This window comes from Bos javanicus, chromosome 8 (genome assembly GCF_032452875.1).
Source record: "Bos javanicus breed banteng chromosome 8, ARS-OSU_banteng_1.0, whole genome shotgun sequence".
Lineage (NCBI taxonomy): Eukaryota > Metazoa > Chordata > Mammalia > Artiodactyla > Bovidae > Bos > Bos javanicus.
The window spans coordinates 65535297-65560430 of NC_083875.1; the positions used below are offsets into that span (position 1 = coordinate 65535297).

A 25134-nucleotide genomic window follows, 5' to 3' on the forward strand; every position below is an offset into this window, starting at 1 on the left:
ACAGTAATTTATGGAAACGGCTTATCATTTAAGCCTTAATTACCATGCAGCACAATAACAATTACACAAGCCATTAAATGTGTCAGATTCACTTTGCTGCATGTCTTTTATTTTTTAACACTAACATCTATTCACATAGGCTCAGTCTGTAGCTCACACAGCATGTGCCTCCTTATAATTAAAAAAATATTAGAGGAAACAGTGCCTAGGAGGGGAAATCAGGCACCTAAGGGAGAAATTAAAAGTAATTTGTTTCAGAGCTTCAAATATAATCACTTCTCTTATCTCCCTCCCTGCTCACAGGACTCAACACTTGCAGGATGGGAAAGGATCATTTCCCATTTCCATGTTTCTTTGGGGAATTTTACTGACTCAGTGTCTTTTTGCACCAGGGCACAAGGAGAGAGTGCTGCCAGGTGATAAATTAGCTTTTCTTGGTAACATGCCCATCTCTTGGTCCAGTGAACTGTGGCTGGAGGATAGGGGGATTGGGTCATGTGATAAATAATATGACCACTGATCTTAAGCTTGGGTACTCTAACAGACACCAAGATGGGATTGGAAAGGCTAGAGTGTTTTAAATCTGACTTCAGAACTGGAGGAGAAAACTTAAAAGATAGCCATGGTGAAATCTGTCACAGGTTTTCCTTCATATGTAACAATGTTTCTGGGAATAAAACCAAAGTTGGGCCTAGTTTGGTTTCTGACTAGTAAACCTAACCTGAGTCAGTGTCCTCTTGACTTCGGCTAAAAGACTTCATAATTAGGGCTGGATATTTACAGTGAAAGGAAGAAGTAAATCATCAACCCAAGATTTGCCCACCACCAGAGGTAGGAAAATATAAAACTTCATGCAAATAACCCATGAAGAGGGCAGCATTTTAATACCAAACATTGTCACTGCCTGGAAGCTCTTGAAGTGAACTCAACCACTATGACAGCTGTCCCCTCTCCTAAAAGGTCTGTTCTTTTAGAGTTTACAGCCTCTGGAGGCAAGCCAATGAAGTAAGAGGAAAAGGACACACAACCAGCTAAGACATTTATGTCTAGCACAACAGTCAATGCTCACATAATGCTCAGCAATTTAGATGTTTTCACTTTACCTACACTCGGACAAATACCACTTAGCATATTAACTCACTGAATATTTATCTGGGTCTTCTATATGACAGTTGTATAATATAAACCAATGGTTGATACATAAAATAAAACCAATGGTTTATATATAATATAAAAAGTTTACTAAGACTGGATCCCCAGTTTAGTCCAAGAACTCACAACCAGGTAGAAAAAGGAGATAAGCTGGGAATAGGCAATTGGGTTTTATAATGTGGTAGGTGCTCTGACAGGATTCAGCAGAGGGGCACTGATTCAAAATTTCTGGAGATGTTAATGTCTAAGGAAGGACCTAATGTTCTGGAGAAGTTTTTCATGGACGAGAGGAGATGGGGCTTGGAGAAAGGCGATGCTGAGAGGAACAAGTACAGACACTGTGGGCTGAATATGGGTGGACAGAACGGGGATTGCTGGGGTAAAATAAAAACAACTAATATTTTTAAGTACTTAATGGTTCATAACACAATCATCATCTCTCACTCATTTTTATAACAATCTCATTAGGGAGGTTGTACCACCAACCACATGTTAAGTGTAAAGGAACAAGTAAAGAGAAGTGACTTGCCTGAAAGTGAAAGTGAAAGTCGCTTGGTCGTGTCCGACTCTGCGACCCCATGACTTGCCTGAGGGAGGACCCCAAATGGAGACCTCCTCTATGTGAGGACTGAGAATCTTCTTCTAGCAAACAACCATATCTCTATTAAAATATTTAGAAGTGAGTGAGGTAATCCATTCTGCAATAGGACTTCAAATCACCCTCAAACTATGAAATTTAATCTTTAAACATTAAAATGGGTGATATTTAAATTAATTTTGAAAAGAAAAGGTCTATTTTGAATACCTGTATTGCTTAAATTTTTCATATACGAAGAAACATTTCCACTTTAACTGTTGTATCTAACATCTCAGAAAGCTGATATAAATAGTAGTATCTGTGGTAGTTACTAGGTTTATGTTTATTAACACTGTGAGAACAGAGTCAGAAAGCATATCTGTTCTTGGAAAGGTTCTTAGCTGTATGCCTTTATAAATGCCTTGTCATAGCCATCTTCTGGTCTTAAATACCACTAACATTCTGATACACAGTCACAAATGAGCACCAATATTCATTTTCTTTACTTACTCCCTTGATGTGCTGACAAAGACTAAATTCAATTCAAAACAAATTTCTCATAGGTCAAACATTTTCTTTCAAAAATTAATTCCCAAGCATTTAAGATCATCTAATGCTGGCATTTCTATAGGGATATATCATAATTCTCATCATCATTTAACATTTTCTTTTTATTCCTTGGTTATGCTGCTCAGCTCATGGGACCTTAGTTCCCTGACCAGGAATTGAACCCAGGGCCACAGCAGTGAAAGCACCAAGTCCTAACCATGGAACCACCAGGGAAATTCCCCATAGTCATTCATACTACACTCTGGAGTTAAAAAAAAATATATATATATATATAACTCTTCCTTCCAAATAACAAAGCATTACTGTTTCAACATAGGATTATTTAAAATATCCAAACAATCATTTTAAGTTCATTTTTGAGACACATATCGGTAATTTTAAAAAACCAAAATGAATACTTACAATACATCCCTGAAGTCTCCAAACACATACATGTGCCTAAAGCTGTCGATAGCTATTACAGGGCAATCTGCTGGAGTTTTCTGTATGTGCAGAAGAGGATGTCTAAATTTGTCACAGTCAGCATGTAAAAAGTTTATTGTACCTTAAAAAGAAATAGAATTTGGAGAGGTAGATTAGAATATTCTTTATTATATTTTCATAAGTTTGCAAGTTTATAAAAAGTGATATACCAAAAACTCCCCAACATGCTTTAGAGTAATATAGACCACAAAGACTAAAACCTAAATATTACAACACTTTAAAGAGGTAGGTTTTTAATTTTTAAGGCAGAGAGTAAAATTTCTTTAGAAATGCAATAGCGAATTTAAAATTTTTCTGGGCAGTCATTTGCCCTGCAGATTATCCTGGTCTGTTCCAATGGGAACATCATTTCATCAATGATGCCCTTCCAGTCCCTACTGGTTGATTTTTAATCTAATGCAACTCCCAAAATATTTACAGAGACTGATATGGGCATGGCTCTATACAAAACCTTCAGTCTATTTTGTTTGACTTCTCCAATTATAGCGGGAAAGCTGGTGATAACGCAAATTCCCTTTTGATGCTTTGGAGAAGTCTGCAGAGAACTACTCAACTTACTTTCATTTAGAAATACAGTAAATGTTAATCAGGCTGTGTAAATCCTCTCAGCAATATCTCTGGAACTATTAGAAGAGGACTAGACAAGCATCAAGGTGCTGGAAGAAAGTGCCTAAAACACACTGTCCACCCATGACCCCACTTTTCATGCTACCTGATTTTAAAGAGCTAAAAAAATTGTGTTGTTTTTATTTTTAAGCTACTGCTTTGCATTATCTATACTCATAGCTCCCTTCCCCATATTTTCATGTAAGTTTAGGAGTTGAGTTAAAATAAGTTTTTAATCCAAATATGCTTATGTCAATATTAATGTAATGGAAAGGGGGGAAAGTTAAAAAAAACAGAGAAAAGAAGGATATAAACACCTTAATCTGTCTACCTTTTTCACTTATTAATTGTCGGGCTACTTCATTCTGGAATATTTCTAAACTTTCTGTATCTTCTTTCATGTGGAAGAGTATGAGAAAAGGCAGTCCTTCTTCTGTCAGTTCCTGTATAGAGAAGTATTCAGTAAGAATTATCAGGCCTCTCCATTCAGCTCTAGCTATTTTCTAGGTAGGAACAATTTTAACCTCAGCCCATGTAACATAAAGCAGCTGCAACATTCCAGGAAAAGAGACCAGTGGGGTAAATAAATGCCTCAGTGGCAGAAGGAGCCCCTGAGAATGGCCCCGTGTCCTGCTGTCCCGTGGGAACTGACCTGCCTTAAGGTAGCCACTGGACTGACCTGTGACCTAGTGCTGGATGAAGCCATGGTATTTAAAAAATGAGCTGACTAAAGGAAGAACTGTGCTGTTCTTTTTCAAAATGTTGATTTTTATGAGAGGATAAACACTCTTCACAGATAACACTGAAAAACTGAGTGTACAGCAATAAATAAATCTAACATTTGCAAACTTACATTTATTCTAAGGTTTATTGCAAAAACCACTCCACTTACATGAGACCTACCAACAGCTGAAAAGTGTGATACAGAGCAAAAGACAAAAACCCCATAATATAGCCAGTTTTCAATCAATATACAATTTATCAACATTATTAACAAATACTTCCACTTACATGTGTATGTTTATATATATATGCGTTGTGCATATACACACACAAAACACCTTGAATCTGTTCTGAACTCTCAGAACATTTTCTCAGTGCCTCACATGTGGCATGTTACTTTTTAGAAAATTTAAGAGCTAAGAAGTTAAAAGTAGAAACAAATATATTACTTTATTAGTAATAAAATTACTAATTTTGTACTAAACGAAATTTTTTTTTAAAAGAAATCCTACAAATACAGGTGAACTAACAACTGTTAAGAGAGAAGTAATAAATTAGTAGTTTGAAAATATGTGAATTAGTTTGCTAAACTAATTTACATACATTAAGTTAGTAGCTGGTAGTTTAACCTACTAGAGCTTCCAATGTACCCATGTCCACATCTGTACCAATATATTCTTTATAAGGAGGTAGTCAAGAATTCAGGAGAAAGCAAGACAACCAGATTTACAGGTTAACAAATCTTTCCTCATATTTTAAAGGATTTGTGGGTAATTGGTTACAAAATGTAACAAGTCTAAAGAATTTCATTAAATGTGCCAACTACTATAGGACGAGAGGCAGGGCTGGGGTGGAAGGACAGACCTCTGTTTAATTGTTCAAGATTTTCCAGGTCTGTACCTTTAAACTGTTTTGAAACTAACCCTGTAAGAACTGCCAAAGCAGGTGAATAATCATGACAGGTTACTGGATCTTTCTGAGTCTCTAAGGTCTAAATGAGCTGCTACAATAAAAATGTTAATTAATTCAGATAAACATACCTGAAGCCCAGGGAACTGAGAAAGTAGAAAGGATGTTCACTTGATAAAAACTAAGACAATAACCAAGCAAGCAAGCTTTACTGCAACACAACCACATTTATGTACTGTCTAAGGCTGCAAGTTGAATAGCTGCAACACAGGCTGTATGAGCTGCAAAGCCTTAAAATACTGACTTTTTACAGAATTGCCAACCTTTGACTTGGTGGGAATTATATGAGAGTGTTTACTCTGTGATAATTTCTTGAGTTGTATATTTAATACCTGAGCTATGTACTTATAATTCTTTTGAAGCATATATACATATTCAAAGTTTTAACTTAAAATTTTTTTTTAAATTACATTCTTAGGCTGTGGGTTTTGAAAGTGAAGGAGTAAAATGAAATGAAAGCTATGTTTCAAATACAGTAAAAAACAGAGATGTCTTTTTAAAAACAGACACAGCTCTTTATATTTGCTCTTCCAACCTCCTAGGTTTTTATGGGAGTTGTTAAGAATTGGAGATGGGCTTTATTTCAGGCACATGGGATCACTGAGGACAGTTACATGGTAATAATAATTGCTTTCATTATTTAACAATGGAAAGAGAACACAGTTTCATTCTTTTAGAAGAGGAATCAGAAAAACCTTTTCAAAGCAAAGGATTATTCACTGTATATAATTAATTGTAACTAAAATCTGCAGAACATTGCTTCTAAAGCCATCTCCTTAAATAAGAATCTTCAACCAAGGGTGGGATCAGAATCACCTTCAAACTCATTTTCAAGGTGGTCATGAAACACTGCTACTGCAGGAAATACAACAGTGGGATTCTGGGACAGCAGAAGTGGACCACTGGCCTGTATGGAAAGAGCTATGATGTGTTCACTGTAACAATAAGTTCTGTGTGAAAACAGTAAGATGGGTAGAAGAAGCTTGCTCTTTCGGAAATCTTAATTAAATATAGCAACATACACTACAAAGCCATACCTCTCCATTTTCAAATGTTATTTCTCTGACAAGAGGAACGCATTTATCTTGAATCCAATTGTAAGTCCCATCAAAATTTGTCATAGATCCCAAGTACACCATATCTGGAGCAGAATGCTATTTACAAAAACAAAGAAAAAAGTAAACATCTAACTTGTGCTAGCAAAACTGCATTCTTAAAGCCATCTATGAGCTCAGAAATCTATACGGGATATAAAAGAAGCGAAAAATCATGGAACTTCTGAGAAAGAGGACTACTAGCTGCTAACTATGATTATGAGGGACCTGATTATCTAAGCTGTGATGCCTAAGCCTTCCGCTTTCCCTTGGATTTGCATCAAGTAAATGCTTATCAGGATCTTCATCAATAGCCGGCAGGTGTTGGGAAAAGAATTATCCTAATGATTTAACTGAGCTATCTCTCCCTTCAAAAATGTCAGAAGAAAATTTGGAGACTTCCAGTGAAAAAGCCTTGAAAAATACATGATACTATATAAATCTAAACTAAAATTAACTGCTGTTATCTGTTTCCAGATTCACTCAAAATCAGTACCTATGAAGTGCCTAAAATGATGATAAATTGCTAACATTTCCTAAGCCAACTACTGTGACCAAGCATTGTTTTATCACCTTGTATGTGTTTTAAGCACCTTGTATGTGTCGACTCAGTTAACCCTCAAAACATCCCCATAAAGCAGGTACTAGTATTATCATGGCTGTTTTTACTAATGAACAAACTAAAGCACAGAGAAGCTCACAAACTTTCCCAGAGTTTTACACCTAGGAAGGTAGCTGATTGTTTTATTTTAGTGAAGTATAGTTGATTTATGGGCTTCCCTGATAACTGGAGACCCCGGTTTGATTCCTGGGTTGGGAAGATCCACTGGAGAAGGGATAGGCTACCTACTCCAGTATTCTGGCCTGGAGAATTCCATGGACTGTATAGTCCATGGGGTCACAAAGAGCTGGACACAACTGAGTGACTTTCACACACACAGTTCATTTACAATGCTGTGTTAATTTCTTCTGTATAGCAAAGTAACTCAGTTATACATACATACATAATCTATATAAACCTATGTAGATATGTATGTATGTATTTTGTTGTTCAGTCACTAAGTCGTGTCTGTCTTTTTGTGACCCCTGTGGACTGCAACACGCCAGACACCCCTATCCTTCACTATTTCTCAGAGTTCGCTCAAGTTCATGTCCAGTGAGTCAGTGATGCTATCAAACCATTTCATCCTCTGTCATCCCCTGTCATCCATCTTTCCCAGCATCAGGGTCTTTTTCAATGATTCGGCTCTTTGAATCAGGTGGCCAAAGCATTGGAGCTTCGCTTCAGCATCAGTCCTTCCAATAAGTAGTCAGAACTGATTTCCTTTAGGATTGACTGCTTTGATCTCCGTGCCGTCCAAGGGACTCTCAAGAGTTGTCTCTAGCACCACAATTCAAAACATTAATTCTTCAGCACTCAGCCTTCTTTATGGTCCAAATCTCACACCCATATATGACTACTGGAAAAACCACAGCTCTGAATAAACGGACCTTTGTTGGCAAAATGATGTCTCTGCTTTTTAATACATTTTCTAGGTTTGTCACAGTTTTTCTTTCAAGGAGCAAGCGTCTTTTAATTTCATGGCTACAGTTACTATCTGCAGTGATTTTGGAGCCCAAGAAAGGAAAATCTGTCACTGCTTCCAGCTTTCGCCCATCTATTTGCCATGAAGTGGTGGGACCAGATGCCATGATCTTAGCTTTTTGAATGCTGAGTTTTAAGCCAGCTTTTTCAGACTGTTAGGTCAATTTGGGGTAATAATAACTGTGACTTTTGCCTTTATTATTTGTGGTTACCATCACCTGGGCCTAAACAGCTACTTCTAAGTTTAGATACACTTAACTTCTTAGCCAAGGGTTAAAAACAACCTAGCCGTCTGGAGAAGGCAATGGCACCCCACTCCAGTACTCTTGCCTGGAAAATCCCATGGATGGAGGAGCCTGGTAGGCTGCAGTCCGTGGGGTCGCTAAGAGTTGGACACGACTGAGCGACTCCACTTTCACTTTTCACTTTCATGCATTGGAGAAGGCAATGGCAACCCACTCCAGTGTTCTTGCCTGGAGAATCCCAGGGACGGCGGAGCCTGGTGGGCTGCCGTCTATGGGGATCGCACAGAGTTGGACACGACTGAAGTGACTTAGCAGTAGCAGCAGTAGCGGTCCTTAGTATCTGGCAAGTACCAGGTGAACTTATACACCAGGAGACGTGGGAGTTTGGCTAGTCTCATTCAAGCTAGAGTGATGACCACAGACCTCTGAAGCATTGTTTTGAATGTGAGTCCCAGACTGAAGGTGAAATAGAAGTGGGAAAGGCCTGGGGGTCAGGGGGTCTCTAGTCCCAGCTCTGCCACTAAATGCCTGTGTGACTTTAAGCTTGTATCTTCATCTTTACTTTGAAAGGTTTGGATTAGGACAAAACTATGTCTTAAGGTTTCTTCCAATACTAAAGCTTTATGAATCTGGGAATATTAACATGTACAAAACTACAAATTATAGTATACATATATTTACATTTTAAATTATACACACTAAGAAATAGCAACTTACCCCTGGTGGCTTATAGACTATGTTGTCTCCACTGTATCTTTCTGGTTTTGAAACAACCCTAACAGAAAGAGAGAAACAGTGATAATATTTTTTAAGAAAAATAATAGCAGTAATATGTCTGAAGTATCCCAGGTGGCACAGTGGTAAAGAATCTGCCTGCCAAGGAGATGCAAGAGATGCGGGTTTGATCCCTGGGTTGGGAAGATCCCCTGGAATAAGAAATGGCAACCTACTCCAGTATTCTTGCCTGGGAAATCCCATGGACAGAGGAGCCTGGCTGGCTACAGTCCATGGGGTCACAAAGATTTAGACATGACTGAGCAAGCACGCTTAGCAAACATGCTAGTTGTTTTGCAACATATGAACTATAACTTGAAATACATACTTTTCCATCTTTCCTACTTATAAGATTATGCAACACCAAGAAAAGCATACATTTGAAGGAAAAGTTTAGTAAAAGGCAGATTTTTTTTTAAGGGACATTTTAGTTAGCTGTTTTTGTGATTGAGTATGTTATCTTTTGGATTAGAAGTTTTGGCAGTAAATGGCTGTTTTTGACCCCAGATTGTTTCTAGTAACTGAGGTGATATCTGGACAAAGCCCTTTGGATAGAGACAATAACGATAAACGCTCTGCTATGAAGTGTGCTTGCAGTGTTAGAGGAATAGTGAGGGGCCTGCATGGCTGGGAACAGTAATGCAAAAAACGTAAGGGAGAAGTTCCTTCATTATTTACTCTGTACAACCATCCTCATAAAACACTGATAATGTTTACAATAGAACACACATACAAAACCTACAGAAGCATTTAAAATAAGGGAAAAGGTCACAAACTGGAGAGGAAATACTATGCCCGAAATCTGGGCTCTACTCAAGACTACAATTATACTAGTCAAGGTACTGCAATTGAATCTTATCAGTTATAGGTCAAAGAAAACAGACAGTATTGCAAAACAGCAAAGGATGGTGGAGATAATTTTCAGTGAGAAGAGATTCAAGGACAGAACCATAAGAATGATTCTATTTTGAAAGAGAAAGGAAAAAAAAAGATAAAGCCAGGGAAATCAGAAATGTAAGGATTGAACCAGGGAGATTCAAGGTAAAGTACAGACAGCAGAAGGAGGACAGGGTAGTTCAGGGTCACATCCTTCAGAGAAATTGTAGAGAACTAAGACTGGAAAAAAGACCACTGGATTTGCTAATTAAGAAGTCACTTTGTGACCATGCAGAGAGATTTCTTTAGGGTAATGAAGGTAAAAGTTTTCAGGAGGTTAACATATTTGAACCATTAGAGTATGAGAAATTCAGGGTAGTCAAGCATAACTAATCTTTGAAAAAAATTTAAGAATGAAAAGAAGATGAGTTAATAGTTCAAGAGACAGAAGAGACAGATTAGGAATGAGAGAATCATGCTTTTGGAAAAGGAAAACAGTCCATGAAAAGGGTCAGACTGAAAACATGAGAAAGCAAGGATAACTGATGGATCAAAGCCCCAGAGGATTTTGAAGGGACAACTGAAGGGACACTAGTGGAGAAATCAGCTGTGGAATGAGCATGTTCCTCTGAGGCAGGGGAAAGACAGAAGAAAAGTTGGTCCATCCTTTTCCTCTTACCTACATTTTGAAAAATATAGTACAGAAAGAATAATTAACAGACTTTTAAACTCCTTTTTAAAAAGAGAGGTCAGAGATAGGCATAAAAACTTGTCAGTGACTTTAAGAGGACTGAGATAATCTTTATGAGAGGTCATCTTCAAAAAACCACCACACACAACAAGAATTTAACAAGGCAGCTGAGCTGACCCAACCACCAACACACTGTACCAATTAGGCTACTTACCCAAACGCAGCTAGGAAGGCACAATCATCATGCAAAATATTTGCTACTCTTTCAAAAACTCTATAGTTTTCTGAATCCTTCTGCTCAAAATATCCAATGATATTTCTTTTGCTGCGCTGTAAAATAAAGTATGTAATTACTTTATAAACATATGTAGTTCTTTAAGAAACATTTTATTTCATTTACCTAGCTGCTGTTCAGTTATCTCCAAATGAAATGTAACCGGCTTTTAACACCTAATCCAAAACTATTAAAGATTACATTAGGTTGAAAACAGTCTGAACTATCATCTAATGTAATAATTTCCTAATAACATTTTATTTTAAAATTTCAAGAAATAATAACTGTTTAATCGGTGACAGTTTTTTCCTAAATAAGATGACTAATTCTAAGGTGTGTTAAAATAATACATCAATTTGTAATCTGTGGCTGTTGGCAGAGACTCCATCATGGGTCTCTCACACTTCTACACATTTAGGTATACCCAAGATCCAAGAGTCTGACCATTCTTGATCCAGGTTGTGCTTATAGGGAGCGAGGCTGAAGTATGAGGTGATGTCTCCCTCCAGGACAGAGAGCAGGCTTACTGCTGGCTCTGAGACAGATGTTTCCCAAGCCTAGAGTTCTCCTGTCACAACCCCCTGCGTGAGCAGGGATCCATCTGGCCCTCTTTCACCTCCGTAGGACTTGGGGGACAAGGAAACAAATGCAACCATGCTCACATGTGAGCAAGCAAACTGTTGTCTCTGACCAGGAGCCTTATGTCTTCTAACAGCATCCATGAAATGAGTTGGCTAACCTGTTCATTTGTAAGCAGGGTAAGAACCAAGTTGCAATGACAATTTAGCAATGACAATCTGAAGCCCAAACTTAATTGTTTTCGTTTGCTTTTAAAATACTTCTTGGTGTACAAAGAAAAAGACCTTGTTAATGTATCATTAAGGGTGGTTAGGTCAGAGGATACTAAAATTTATACAAATTGCTGCTACAGGAGTAATGAGAGCAGAGACCCTGAGGGTTGCCACTAAGCAGAAAAAGGAAACTATGGTTGTGTGTGCCTGACATTAACTTCTATTTCTTCGTAATTCAGGCTACCCTTTGCCCTCAATTAAACTGAATTAGTGCAACTTTATTGCTTTATACATTTTATTCAAAGGCACAGTAAAACATCAGCATTCCCTTTGAGAATTCAAGAAAAATTAAACTTGTTATGTATATGTATACGTCAAAATCCACTGCAGTGAACTATAAGAAAATGTCTACAGATTCTCTGGTTTCCTAAGAATCTCTTTACATGAATCAAGCAGGCTATGCTCATTTGATCCAGCAAAAGTCAATGACTTACGTCAGGAGTGGTGATTTCTGCCAAGTCATGAAGTTCTTGAATGGGGTCACTTTTTTGTTGCCTGATGTAATCTGCAAGTGCTTTCACTGATCGCTGACCCCTGTATTCTCTCTTCATCATCATCCCATTACGAAACAACTTGAGGGTTGGGTATTTGCTTATCCTATATCTCTGGGCTATATCAGCTAAAAGAATGAAAACAAAAATTAACTTCACCTTCAAACTTAGTCTCAGTGGGCCCTTTAGCCCAGCTGTAAAAATCTTACAATTATTTAGGGAGAACATTTTGGTTCATGTAATTCTTTTCCAGCATTAGAAAAAAGAAACTAATCATGACAAGGTTCATATTGGTTAAGAGGCTAGGTTCCAGATGTATACTGCCTGGTTTAAACCCCAAAGCTATTTTACTGGCTGTTGAGTTTGCAAGGTGCATCAACTACCCATGCCTTATTTCTTATCTGTTATATAGGGATAATAATTTCTACCACACAGAGTTATTTTAAGGACTAAGTGAGACAATTCAAATGCATAAAAGAGTAAACCCTTAATAAATGTCAGTATTATTGTAGATGCAGTCTAGAAAAAAAATTAGAATGTGCAAAATTCCAATTTTGAAAAGTCATTCAAGTTACTTTATATTGTAAGGATCTTATAGTATTTAGTAAAAGAAAATTAAATTTAAATCACTCTTAAAGGCTAAAACTATTAGATTCACGGCTAGAAGGAGTATTTATAATCCCACATATGAAAATTTTCTGTAAGCTAATACAATTAAAAGCAAAATTCAGAGTATACACCAAAAAAATATATATATATATATATATATACCTTTACTATGACCTAAGGGTATATTCTCACACATATCATTAAAATTAGTATTCAGAGTCTCAAAATAAGAAACTGAGTAAAAATGTATGCTGATCTCACTTTTAGGAATCACAATTACTAAGATACAGACTCAATCAGAATGGAAAAGCCTTTAAATTTTTCTGCCGTTACTTCTAAGAGGTAGCAAATAGGAGAAATCAATGGTTTCTAGACACTTGTTTTAATTCCTAAGTCATGTCCCTCTCTTGTGGACCCCCACGGATTACTACCTGCCATGGTTTCTCTGTCCATGGGATTTCTCAGACAAGAATAATGGAGTGTGTTGCCATTTTCTTCTCCAGGGGATCTTCCTGACCCAGGGATCAAACCCACATCTCCTGTATTGGCAGGGGGATTCTTTACTGCTGAGCCACCAGGGAAGTCCTGCTGCTGCTGCTGCTGTCGCTTCAGTCGTGTCCGACTCTGTGCGACCCCATAGACAGCAGCCCACCAGGCTTCCCGTCCCTGGGATTCTCCAGGCAAGAACACTGGAGCGGGTTGCCACTTCCTTCTCCAATGCAGGAAAGTGAAAAGTGAAAGTGAAGTTGCTCAGTCATGTCCAACTCCTAGGGACCCCATGGACTGCAGCCCACCAGGCTCCTCCGTCCATGGGATCCTCCAGGCAAAAGTACTGGAGTGGGGTGCCATTGCCTTCTCTGAGGGAAGTCCTAGTAAAGCTCAAATGCCATACTAGTCACATGTATGAGAATGTTAAAAGATGCACTACATTTTTAGACTGACGGGGACCTGAGAGAGCATAAGTAGCTTAAGACAGGTGAAAAACAATTTTTTTAACTGAGTTCTAAAATTAAGTAATTTTAAAACAGCAGTACAGAAACCATGAAAATTCTCTAGCACTACCTCCATTCCTAGCAGTTACAAAACAAAACAGAATTGCAATAAACTGTTAACTGTCTTAATTTTCTACGCAATAAGATGGTAGAAACAACAGTACCAGAGGATATATACACGGATGAGTGCTGACAGTTTCATGGGTGTGTTCACATAGGGCAAAACTTAATTTGTATGTTTTAGATATGTACAGTTAAGTCAACTATACCTCCATAAAATTTTTTAAAAATTAAAATGACCACTGACTATACAAAACAACAATTATGCCTTGTGGGCTTTGACACAAAATACATAAAATAAAAACAACAACATATAAACTGGGGGAGGGGAAGTAAGCAGAAGGTTAATGACTATGTAAGCATTCTAATGTCTTTGCAATGCCTTGGAAGAGGTAAAAATACACTATTTTCGTAAGTCAAGGTTGCATTTTTTTCCTAAGATCAAAGAATGCTAAAATGGCGTATTAGAAGTTAAGGATGGAATATGGGTTCTCAGAAGTAGGTTTGGAGAAAAGATGATGTAATTCAGATCATATAACTCTTTGTTAAATTCCATGGAGGACTTATAAAGGAGTAAATGTGCTTGACTATTATTAACATGGGCTTGTGGCTCAGCAGGTAAAGAATCTGCCTGCAACGTGGGACACCTGGGTTCAGTCCCTGGATTGGGAAGATCCCGTGAAGAAGGGAACAGCTTACCCACTCCAGTGTTCTGGCCTAGAGAATTCTCACAGAGTTGGACATGACTGAGCGGCTTTCACTTATTATTAATATAATTCTTTAAATAGAAGACAAATATGAGCAAATACAACCCCTGGTCATATGAGACTGAGAATACTATTTTATTCACCAAATCACAGAAATTTGAAATAATATTAAGATATCTTAATATGCATGTATTTCAGTTCAGTTCAGTCCAGTCGCTCAGTCGTGTCCGACTCTTTGCGACCCCATGAATCGCAGCACTCCAGGCCTCCCTGTCCATCAACAACTCCTGGAGTTCATTCAGACTCACGTCCATGGAGTCAGTGATGGCATCCAGCCATCGCATCCTCTGTCATCCCCTTCTCCTGCTGCCCCCAACCCCACCCAATGAGTCCACCGTTCGCATGAGGTGGCCAAAGTACTGGAGTTTCAGCTTTAGCATCATTCCTTCCAAAGAACACCCAGGGCTGATCTCCTTTAGAAGAGACTGGTTGGATTGCCTTGCAGTCCAAGGGACTCTCAAGAGTATTCTCCAACACCACAGTTCAAAAGCATCAATTCTTCAGCACTCAGCTTTCTTCACAGTCCAACTCTCACATCCATACATGACCACTGGAAAAACCATAGCCTTAACTAGATGGACCTTGTTGGCAAAGTAATGTCTCGGCTTTTCAATATGCTATCTAGGTTGGTCATAAACTTTTCTTCCAAGGAGTAAGCGTCTTTTAATTTCATGGCTGCGGTCACCATCTGAAGTGATTTTGGAGCCTAAAAAAATAAAGTCTTACACTGTTTCCACTGTTTCCCCATCTATTTCCCATGAAGTGATGGGACCAGATGCCATGATCTTCGTTTTCTGAATCTTGAGCTTTAAGCCAACTTTTTCACTCTCCTCTTTCACTTTCATCAAGAGGCTTTTTATAGTTCCTCTTCACTTTCTGCTATAAGGGTGGTGTTATCTGCATATCTGAGGTTATTGATATTTCTCCCGGCAGTCTTGATTCCAGCTTGTGCTTCATCCAGCCTGGCATTTCACATGATAAACTCTGCATATAAGTTAAATAAGGTGACAATATAGAGCCTTGACGTATTCCTTTCCCAATTTGGAACCAGTCTGTTGTTCCATGTCCAGATCTAACTGTTGCTTCTTGACCTGCATACAGATTTCTCAGGAGGCAGGTCAGGTGGTCTGGTATTCCCATCTCTTTCAGAATTTCCACAGTTTGTCGTGATCCACAAAGCCAAAGGCTTTGGCATAGTCAGTAAAGCAAAAGTAGATTTTTTCTGGAACTGTCTTGCTTTTTTGATGATCCATGGATGTTGCCAATTTGATCTCTGGTTCCTCTGGCTTTTCTAAATCCAGCTTGAACATCTGGAAGTTCATGGTTCACATACTGTTGAAGCCTGGCTTGGAGAATTTTGAGCATTAACTTTGCTAGCGGGTGAGATGAGTGCAACTGTGCAGTACTTTGAGCACTCTTTGGCATTGCCTTTCGTTGGGATTGGAATGAAAACTGACCTTTTCCAGTCCTGTGGCCACTGCTGAGTTTTCCAAATTTGCTGGCATATTGAGTGTGGCACTTTCACAGCATCATCTTTTAGGACTTGAAATAGTTCAAGTGGAATTCTATCAGTTGAGTGGAACAAAGCTCCACTAGCTTTGTTCGTAGTGATGCTTCCTAAGGCCCATTTGACTTTGCATTCCAGGATGTCTGGCTCTAGGTGAGTGATCACACCATCACTCACCTAGATGAGTGTAAGAGTTTTTGTATAAGCAAGAAGAAGTCTTTTAAGATAAACAGAAGCACTTGCTATAAGGAGAAGGCTACAAAGTCTTACACTCACCCTTATACAAGAAAACCAGCTCAAAGAAATAATAAAAAGTACAGAACTTTACCTTTCTTAACTAAAAAAGTCATTCAGTCCTCATCATGCCACACAGTAAACCTAGCATACTGTAAAATGAATTTTTGCAGTAATATATAAATAAACAAGTTTTTAAATAAAAATGCTGTTAAAATTAGGCTAAATAGTTCTATTGGTCAATGCTACAATGCAGTGGACTGGACTGTGGAAACATCTTTTTAAAAGTTACTATTTTTCCTGAATATCCATCAGTAAGAGATTGGTTAGATAAAGTATGGTACACCCAAACAACAAAGTACTAGGCTGTTATATAAAAGAATGAAAAAGATTCCTTTGTGCTTCTGAGGAACAATCACTAAGATACACTGTTCAGTGAAAAAAGCCAGGTGCAGAGAAGATGAAAGAAATATAAAAAAAAATTAGAAAATAAGTAGGACTATGTATATATGTATCTTTGCCCCCTTACCCCCTCACTCCCTCCAAAAAGCAACATCAAAGGACGAAAATGCAAGGTGAGGTCAGGAATGGAATTTATAGTTCCTGACTTTACCGTGGTTTTATAGTTTTGATTTGGGATAAAGAAAATATTTAATAGTAAAACAAAATTAGATTAAAGATATTGAATACTGTAATTCTTATTTTGAACTAAACACACACACACACATTATAGATAAAGCCATGAGTAATCATGCTAATGCTATTAAAATTCAAGATTTTCAGCATAAGATACAAATATAAAATTGAGGAAATTAAATAAAAACCCTGTATTATTTAGTTGGAGTTGAAATCACTACCAAAAATTCAGAATGTGTTTTTTGTCTTTCAAAAATACATATTTCTAAGCACTTTCCCCTGAAAGCTTCATTGGCTAATTCTACCAAATATTTAAGGAAGAAATAATTCCATTTCCAAACAAACTTTTCCCAAAACCTAAAGAGATTACTTTCCAATTATGATTACTTGGAGTAATTACTTTCCAGTTACTTTCCACCATTACCCTTATATCCAAGCCAGATAATATTTGGGCATTTCTTATAATATCCACATATTAAAAAAATTACAGATTAGTATACCCAATAATAAAAATTAGAGGACCTACACTAGTGGACTTTAACCTTTCATGTAGGCCTCCAGTAATTTAGACATTGTGATAGTGACATAAAGATAGACAAACAGACCAATGGAATAGAGTCCAGAATCAGACCCACTCAGCCATGTAGAACTGATTTTTGGGAAAGAAACAATAGTAAAGTCTAACTATACACTATTTACAAAATACATACCTAAACCTAAGGATGCAAAAACCTTGAAATTAAAAGGATGGGGGAAAATATACCGTATAATACTAATCCAAAGAAATCTCGAGGGCTGAGAGGAGCTACTCCACGTTCAAGGTCAGGAGGGGCGGCCGTGAGGAGATACCACTTGTCCAAGGTAAGGAGCAGCGGCTGCGCTTTGCTGGAGCAGCCGTGAAGAGATACCCAACACCCAAGGTAAGAGAAACCCAAGTAAGACGGTAGGTGTCGCAAGAGGGCATCAGAGGGCAGACACACTGAAACCATACTCACAGAAAACTAATCTAATCACACTAGGACCACAGCCCTGTCTAACTCAATGAAACTAAGCCATGCCCGTGGAGCAACCCAAGACGGGCGGGTCATGGTGGAGAGATCTGACAGAATGTGGTCCACTGGAGAAGGGAGTGGCAAACCACTTCAGTACTCTTGCCTTGAGAACCCCATGAACAGTATGAAAAGGCAAAATGATAGGATACTGAAAGAGGAACTCCCCACGTCAGTAGGGGCCCAATATGCTACTGGAGATCAGTGGAGAAATAACTCCAGAAAGAATGAAGGGATGGAGCCAAAGCAAAAACAATACCTAGTTGTGGATGTGACTGGTGGTAGAAGCAAGGTCTGATGCTGTAAAGAGCAATATTGCATAGGAACCTGGAATGTCAGGTCCATGTATCAAGGCAAATTGGAAGTGGTCAAACAGGAGATGGCAAGAGTGAACATCAGCGATCTCAAATGGACTGGAATGGGTGAATTTAACTCAGATGACCAATATATATCTACGACTGCGAGCAGGAATCCCTCAGAAGAAATGGAGTAGCCATCATGGTCAACAAAAGAGTCCAAAATGCAGTACTTGGATGCAATCTCAAAAACGACAGAATGATCTCTGTTCATTTCCAAGGCAAACCATTTAATATCACAGTAATCCAAGTCTATGCCCAAACCAGTAACACTGAAGAAGCTGAAGTTGAATGGTTCTATGAAGACCTTCAAGACCTTTTAGAACTAACACCCCAAAAATATGTCCTTTTCATTATAGGGGACTGGAATGCAAAAATAGGAAGTCAAGAAACACCTGGAGAAACAGGCAAATTTGGCCTTGGAATACGGAATGAAGCAGGGCAAAGACTAATAGAGTTTTGCCAAGAGAACGCACTGGTCATAGCAAACACCCTCTTCCAACAACACAAGAAAAGACTCTACACATGGACATCACCAGATGGTCAACACCGAAATCAGACTGATTATATTCTTTGCAGCCAAAGATGGAGAAGCTCTATACACTCAGCGAATATAAGACCGGGAGCTGACTGTGGTTCAGATCATGAACTCCTTATTGCCAAATTCAGACTGAAATTGAAGAAAGTAGGGAAAACCACTAGACCATTCAGGTATGACCTAAATCAAATCCCTTATGATTATACAGTGGAAGTGAGAAATAGATTTAAGGGCCTAGATCTGATAGAGTGCCTGATGAACTATGGATGGAGGTTCGTGACATTGTACAGGAGACAGGGATCAAGACCATCCCTACGTAAAAGAAATGCAAAAAAGCAAAATGGCTCTCTGGGGAGGCCTTAAAAATAGCTGTGAAAAGAAGAAAAGTGGAAAGCAAAGGAGAAAAGGAAAGATTTAAGCATCTGAATGCAGAGTTCCAAAGAATAGCAAGAAGAGATAAGAAAGCCTTCCTCAGCAATCAGTGCAAAGAAATAGAGGAAAACAACAGAATGGGAAAGACTAGAGATCTCTTCAAGAAAATTAGAGATACCAAGGGAACATTTCATGCAAAGATGGACTCGATAAAGGACAGAAATGGTATGGACCTAACAGAAGCAGAAGATATTAAGAAGAGGTGGCAAGAATACACAGAAGAACTGTACAAAAAAGATCTTCATGACCAAGATAATCATGATGGTGATCACTCACCTAGAGCCAAACATCCTGGAATGTGAAGTTAAGTGGGCCTTAGAAAGCATCACTACGAACAAAGCTAGTGGAGGTGATGGAAGTCCAGTGGAGCTATTCCAAATCCTGAAAGATGATGCTGTGAAAGTGCCGCACTCAATATGCCAGCAAATTTGGAAAATTCAGCAATGGCCACAGGACTGGAAAAGGTCAGTTTTCATCCCAATCCCAAAGAAAGGCAATGCCAAAGAATGCTCAAACTACCGCACAATTGCATTCATCTCACATGCTAGTAAAGTAATGCTCAAAATTCTTCAAGCCAGGCTTCAGGAATATGTGAACCGTGAATTTCCAAATGTTCAAGCTTGTTTTAGAAAAGGCAGAGGAACCAGAGATCAAATTGCCAATATCCGCTGGATCATCGAAAAAGCAAGAGAGTTCCAGAAAAACATCTATTTCTGCTTTATTGACTATGCCAAAGCCTTTGACTGTGTGGATCACAAGAAACTGGAAAATTCTGAAAGAGATGGGAATACCAGACCACCTGACCTGCCTCTTGAGAAACCTATATGCAGGTCAGGAAGCAACAGTTAGAACTGGACATGGAACAACAGACTGGTTCCAAATAGGAAAAGGAGTACGTCAAAGCTGTATATTGTCACCTTACTTATTTAACTTATATGCAGAGTACATCATGAGAAACGGTAGGCTGGAAGAAGCACAAGCTGGAATCAAGATTGCCGGGAGAAATATCAATAACCTCAGATATGCAGATGACACCACCATTATGGCAGAAAGCAAAGAAGAACTAAAGAGCCTCTTTTGAAAGTAAAAGAAGAGAGTGAAAAAGTTGGCTTAAAGCTCAAGATTCAGAAAACGAAGATCATGGTATCTGATCCCATCACTTCATGGGAAATAGATGGGGAAACAGTGGAAACAGTGTCAGACTTTATTTTTCTGGGCTCCAAAATCACTGCAGATGGCAACTGCAGCCATGAAATTAAAAGGCGCTTACTCCTTGGAAGGACAGTTATGACCATTCTAGACAGCATATTAAAAAGCAGAGACAGTACTTTGCCAACAAGGTCCGTCTAGTCAAGGCTATGGTTTTTCCAGTAGTCATGTATATGGATGTGAGAGTTGGACTATAAAGAAAGCTGAGTGCTGAAGAATTGATGCTTTTGAATGTGGTGCTGGAGAAGATTCTTGCGAGTCCCTTGGACTGTGAGCCAATCCACCAGTCCATCCTAAAGGAGATCAATCCTGGGTGTTCATTGGAAGGACTGATGTTGAAGCTGAAACTCCAATACTTAGGCCACCTGACGCAAAGAGCTGACTCATTTGAAAAGACCCTGATGCTGGGAAAGATTGAAGGCATGAGGAGAAGGGGATGACAGAGGATGAGATGGTTGGATGGCATCACCAACTCATTGGACATGGGTTTGGGTGGACTCCAGGAGTTGGTGATGGACAGTGAGGCCTGGCGTGCTGCAGTCCATGGGTTCGTAAAGAGTCAGACAAACTCAGCGACTGAACTGAAATGAACTGAACTGCATGAATCACAGAAAAAGTCTCAACAGCTTTCAAATGATTCAACTCATAATGAGAATAACGTAACTTCCATATGCCATGGATTAAAGATGAAATTACAAAGGGAAACTGGAAAATATTTTGAAATGAATGATAATGAAAATACATATCAGAGCTTGCAGCATGCAGCCTAGGCAATACTTAGAATGGAAATATAACACTAAAATGGATATGTTGGGGGAAATTCTACCAAACATTTAAGGACACGATAATGATATTTATACAACCATTCCAGAGAAAAAACAAAAAAAAGGGGACATTTCCCAAGTAATTTTACGAAATAAATTAATCATATTCATAATATATAAAGAGCAGTAACAAAAGGACCATCAAAAAAGATAAGTGGGCTAAGATATCAATTTATGAAAGAAACCTTTCATAAAGAATGACCAGTAAAAATATGACCAATAAAAATATGCTGAGTTGTAATCAAGAAGTAACAAATTAAAACTATCAGAGAATACATTTTGACCATCCTATCAGCAATATCGCAATAACAAAAATTTTTTTAATCAATAATATCAGGTCCTAGGAAGGGAAAATATATCCTACAATGTTCAATTTAGGTGCATATTCAATGTTAAACCTAATGTGCCAAGAAATTAAATCCCCAAAGGATTTGGCAGAAAGGATATGAGATAGATTCAGAAAGAAATGAACTAGTCTAATACAAAACATCCATTTTCTATTTGTGGCCTAAGGATCATCATGAAAATGGATAGCAAGAGGCACTGCTTGAGACAATATAATGCTTTCAACTTCCTTAACTTGGTGAATTAGTGGGCATAATGGGAAAAGAGTGTTCTGATAGCAAATACGGATATACTAGAAGTAAAATAAATAAGGCTAGAGATGGACTCCAGAGAGTATTAAGTGCTAAATTAATGGAATTTGAATTTTATCCTGCTTGTGATAAGCAGTCACTGAGCAGCAGAGCTGGCTTGAAAATATTCACCTGACAGCGTAGAGCACCAGGAAGACCAGTAAGGAAGCCGCTACAGCAAACCCCGCAGAAATAAGAGTCTGTTTACCAACTTACACAGTACAACCTTTAGCCTGCCTTAAAATCCTAGTTACAGATTTTAAAAAAAGATTAAATAGCACTTAAAGACTATTAGAGGGATAGATACTTGCTTAATTCTCAAACAACATCATGGCAGCAGGTATACAACATAATGAGGTAGCGTTTAATTACTAAGAAGTAATAACCTTAAAATTGCATTGATCAATAATCTCAGACATAAAGGTGACTTTTTACACGCTTTGGTCAAAAGTGACTTTAGGTTAATTACAAGGTGACATTTGACAGTACCATGAAGAATGACTTAAGGGGTATAATAAATGGAGGGTTTTTTTAAAAATTATTATTAACTGGATGGATCAAATGTTAAAATGGATGGCAAAGGAATTATAAACTTAAGAAGGTTAACAGCTTGCTGATTGGAAAATTAGCACATACTTCTGCTTCAATGGTCACTTACTGCTCCTTGATGTGTTCTGCCTGCCAGCCTGCCACCTCATGCCCAGCAAGGTTCCAAAAAGGGAAGTGCCCCTTGCTCTGGTCTAAGCAATGTCCCTGCCTGCTATGATTATCCATGTCAGAGAGTAAAAGAGGCAGATGGTTTCAATAGAAAGGTCTTACTGTTCTCATTCCAGGATAAGGAGCACTGCTACCTGTGTGTTTTTCTATGCCCAAACTACACCCTCCCACAACGTGGTCAAAAAACAAACAAACAAACAAAAAAAACCCACAACAATAAAATAAAACCCTAAATGTAAAAATCACTAACAAAGCCTATAAGCTTACTCGGGATTCGGACTAAACCTGCTCATACAAGTTGTATTTTATGCACATGAATTCTTCACTGTATATCTTTTTTTCAGAACTGAAACACAGTTGACATATGACATGTTGACTTGATTCATTTCTATATTACAATATTACAGCATGATCCTCCTCACTATAGTGTTAGCTAGTATTCCTAAATTTACATAATTATGATTCCTTTTTTGTGATGGGAATAATTAAGATCCCGTCTCTTAGCAAGTTTGATGTTAATACAATATTGTTGTCTGTAATTATTTTCCTATTCTTAACGTCTCACTTGTTTATAGCTCTTGTAAAAACTTCTCAATTTCTTATGTAGAAAGTTCAAGTTGCACTGGAAGGCAGGAGAAAGTGCTGCCTACTTCAAGAGCAATTACAAAGTACTTTCCTAAAAGTGCTAGTGGGAATCTGAATGTTCTGCACTGACCAGCAAATAATACATTCAACAAGACTCTCTCTTGCTTGGAGAAGGAAATGGCAACCCACTCCACTATTCTTGCTTGGAGAATCCCATGGGTAGAGGAGCCTGGTGAGCTATAGTCCATGGGGTAGCAGAGTCGGACACGACTAAGCTACTGACCCATCTCTTGCTCAGTGCCATACAGCCTATAGCCACTGGAGGTCAGCAGAGAACCTGGTCCCACCAGGGGCAGATGAATGATCTTCCTTCATCTTAAGGCAGCATGACCACCAGGGAAAGTGATTAATTTTATCCCCAATCTCCCCAAACAATGTTGAATAGGATGAGACCAAGTGATATCATGATCTGTAATTGAAGTAAAGGCAAGTTTTAATCACATATGTACAAATTTTGGAAGACAAACAATTACAAACAAGGATATGAGAACATTCTGTAATCCAGCTACCACTGGGGAAAATCACTATTAACATTTTGGTTATATATTGCTGCATTTGAATAACAGCTGCTTAACTAGCAGTGACATGTTTCAATTGAGAAAAAAAAAAAAAACAACTCTGAGGTTAGTCAAACAGTAAAGTGCCAGCATCAGTACTTACAGAACTGGGTATTAACAGACTGGAAGAAAATCCTAGAAACACTCAAAATGGCACAGAAGTCGACATTGTGTGGAAAAACACATGAATCAATGACAGAATTGGAAAGTGACTGCACAGGAGTCAGATTCTGAATGTGAAACTGGTTCAGGATTACTTGAATAAATTTGTTTCCCTTTTTAGGTACATAAATAAACGATGTGAAAAATCTGTAAGTAATTCTAAAATAGCTCTTAGGATAGACATAAAAATCCTAAGTGATAAGAAAAGACTGTGCTATAGTTCTATTTTTGTTTTTCTTTTTTTTCAGTTACAGATAGAAGAGTAGCAGAAGTGTGCTTTATAATCAGTGACAAGTAAACTTGATAAAATACAGCAAAAAATACATTATCATATTGTTGAGAGGTAATGAGAGAACCTATTTGAAGTATTTAACAAAGTACCTACAAAGGAACAGTTCATAAATGCTGGCTATTATTTATCATCCATCTGTTCAACAACTATAAATAAACACTGGCTGTGTGCTAGGTGTCAATCCAGTGCTAGACATAGAGGGGTAAAAAGATCCTTGCTCTTATAGAGCTCCCATTATTATTGTTGTCATTAATATTACTGCTGCTGCTACTACTATTTCTGTTTTCACACACACAAATCTTTTTTTTTCTAACTCGTATTTACTCATTTGGCTATGCCAGGTCTTAGTTGCAGCCCGGGATCTTCGGTCTTCGTTGCAGCATGCGGAATCTTTAGTTGTGGCATGTGGGATTTAGTTCCCTGACCAGGGATTGAACCCGGGCCCTCTGCATTGGGAGCTCAGAGTCCTAGCAACTGGACGACCAGGCAAGTCCCCAGACTAGAAGCCTAAATGAAATTCTTAAAACTCTTCATATATAATACTGGGTAACAAAAAGATGTACCAGTCTGGATTTTCTAAGATCAGTATAAAAGAAATCCTCGAACAAGTCAATAATAAATGTATCTTCACCAGAGATGCAGCAATTCCTTTTATGGGCCCCCAGATGGGAAAATTTAAAAGGCAATTGTCAGATCTGTGACAAATATAAGCCCACTCTCCCAGTCCTCTGCAGGATGAGCGAGGACATAGTGGCCATCACAGGACATAAATGCCCTCTCGGTTGTGGGAAGAGATTGTTTCTCTATCTGTATCTTCCATCTCTCTTTAACTGCCCTGACTTTTCCTTTTTCTTTTCCTCTACTTCTCTTCTACTTAAATACAACAAATGGAGAAGTTAGGGGCTTAGGAGGAGAACTAAATTCTACCACTAGATGAGGGTTTTTCAAGCTA

General features: G+C 38.2%; 1 protein-coding gene across 1 annotated transcript in view; it reads right to left on the reverse strand.

The window, feature by feature from the left end:
• ERP44 (endoplasmic reticulum protein 44) overlaps nt 1-25134 on the reverse strand; it is a 94082-nt gene that overhangs the window by 10022 nt on the left and 58926 nt on the right. Inside the window, exons 5-10 of the mRNA XM_061425820.1 lie at nt 11905-12089; nt 10560-10675; nt 8722-8779; nt 6118-6234; nt 3720-3831; nt 2702-2843 (exon numbers count right to left, since the gene is read on the reverse strand). Coding sequence (XP_061281804.1) covers nt 2702-2843; nt 3720-3831; nt 6118-6234; nt 8722-8779; nt 10560-10675; nt 11905-12089 — 730 coding nt within the window. The remainder of the gene's footprint in view (nt 1-2701; nt 2844-3719; nt 3832-6117; nt 6235-8721; nt 8780-10559; nt 10676-11904; nt 12090-25134) is intronic.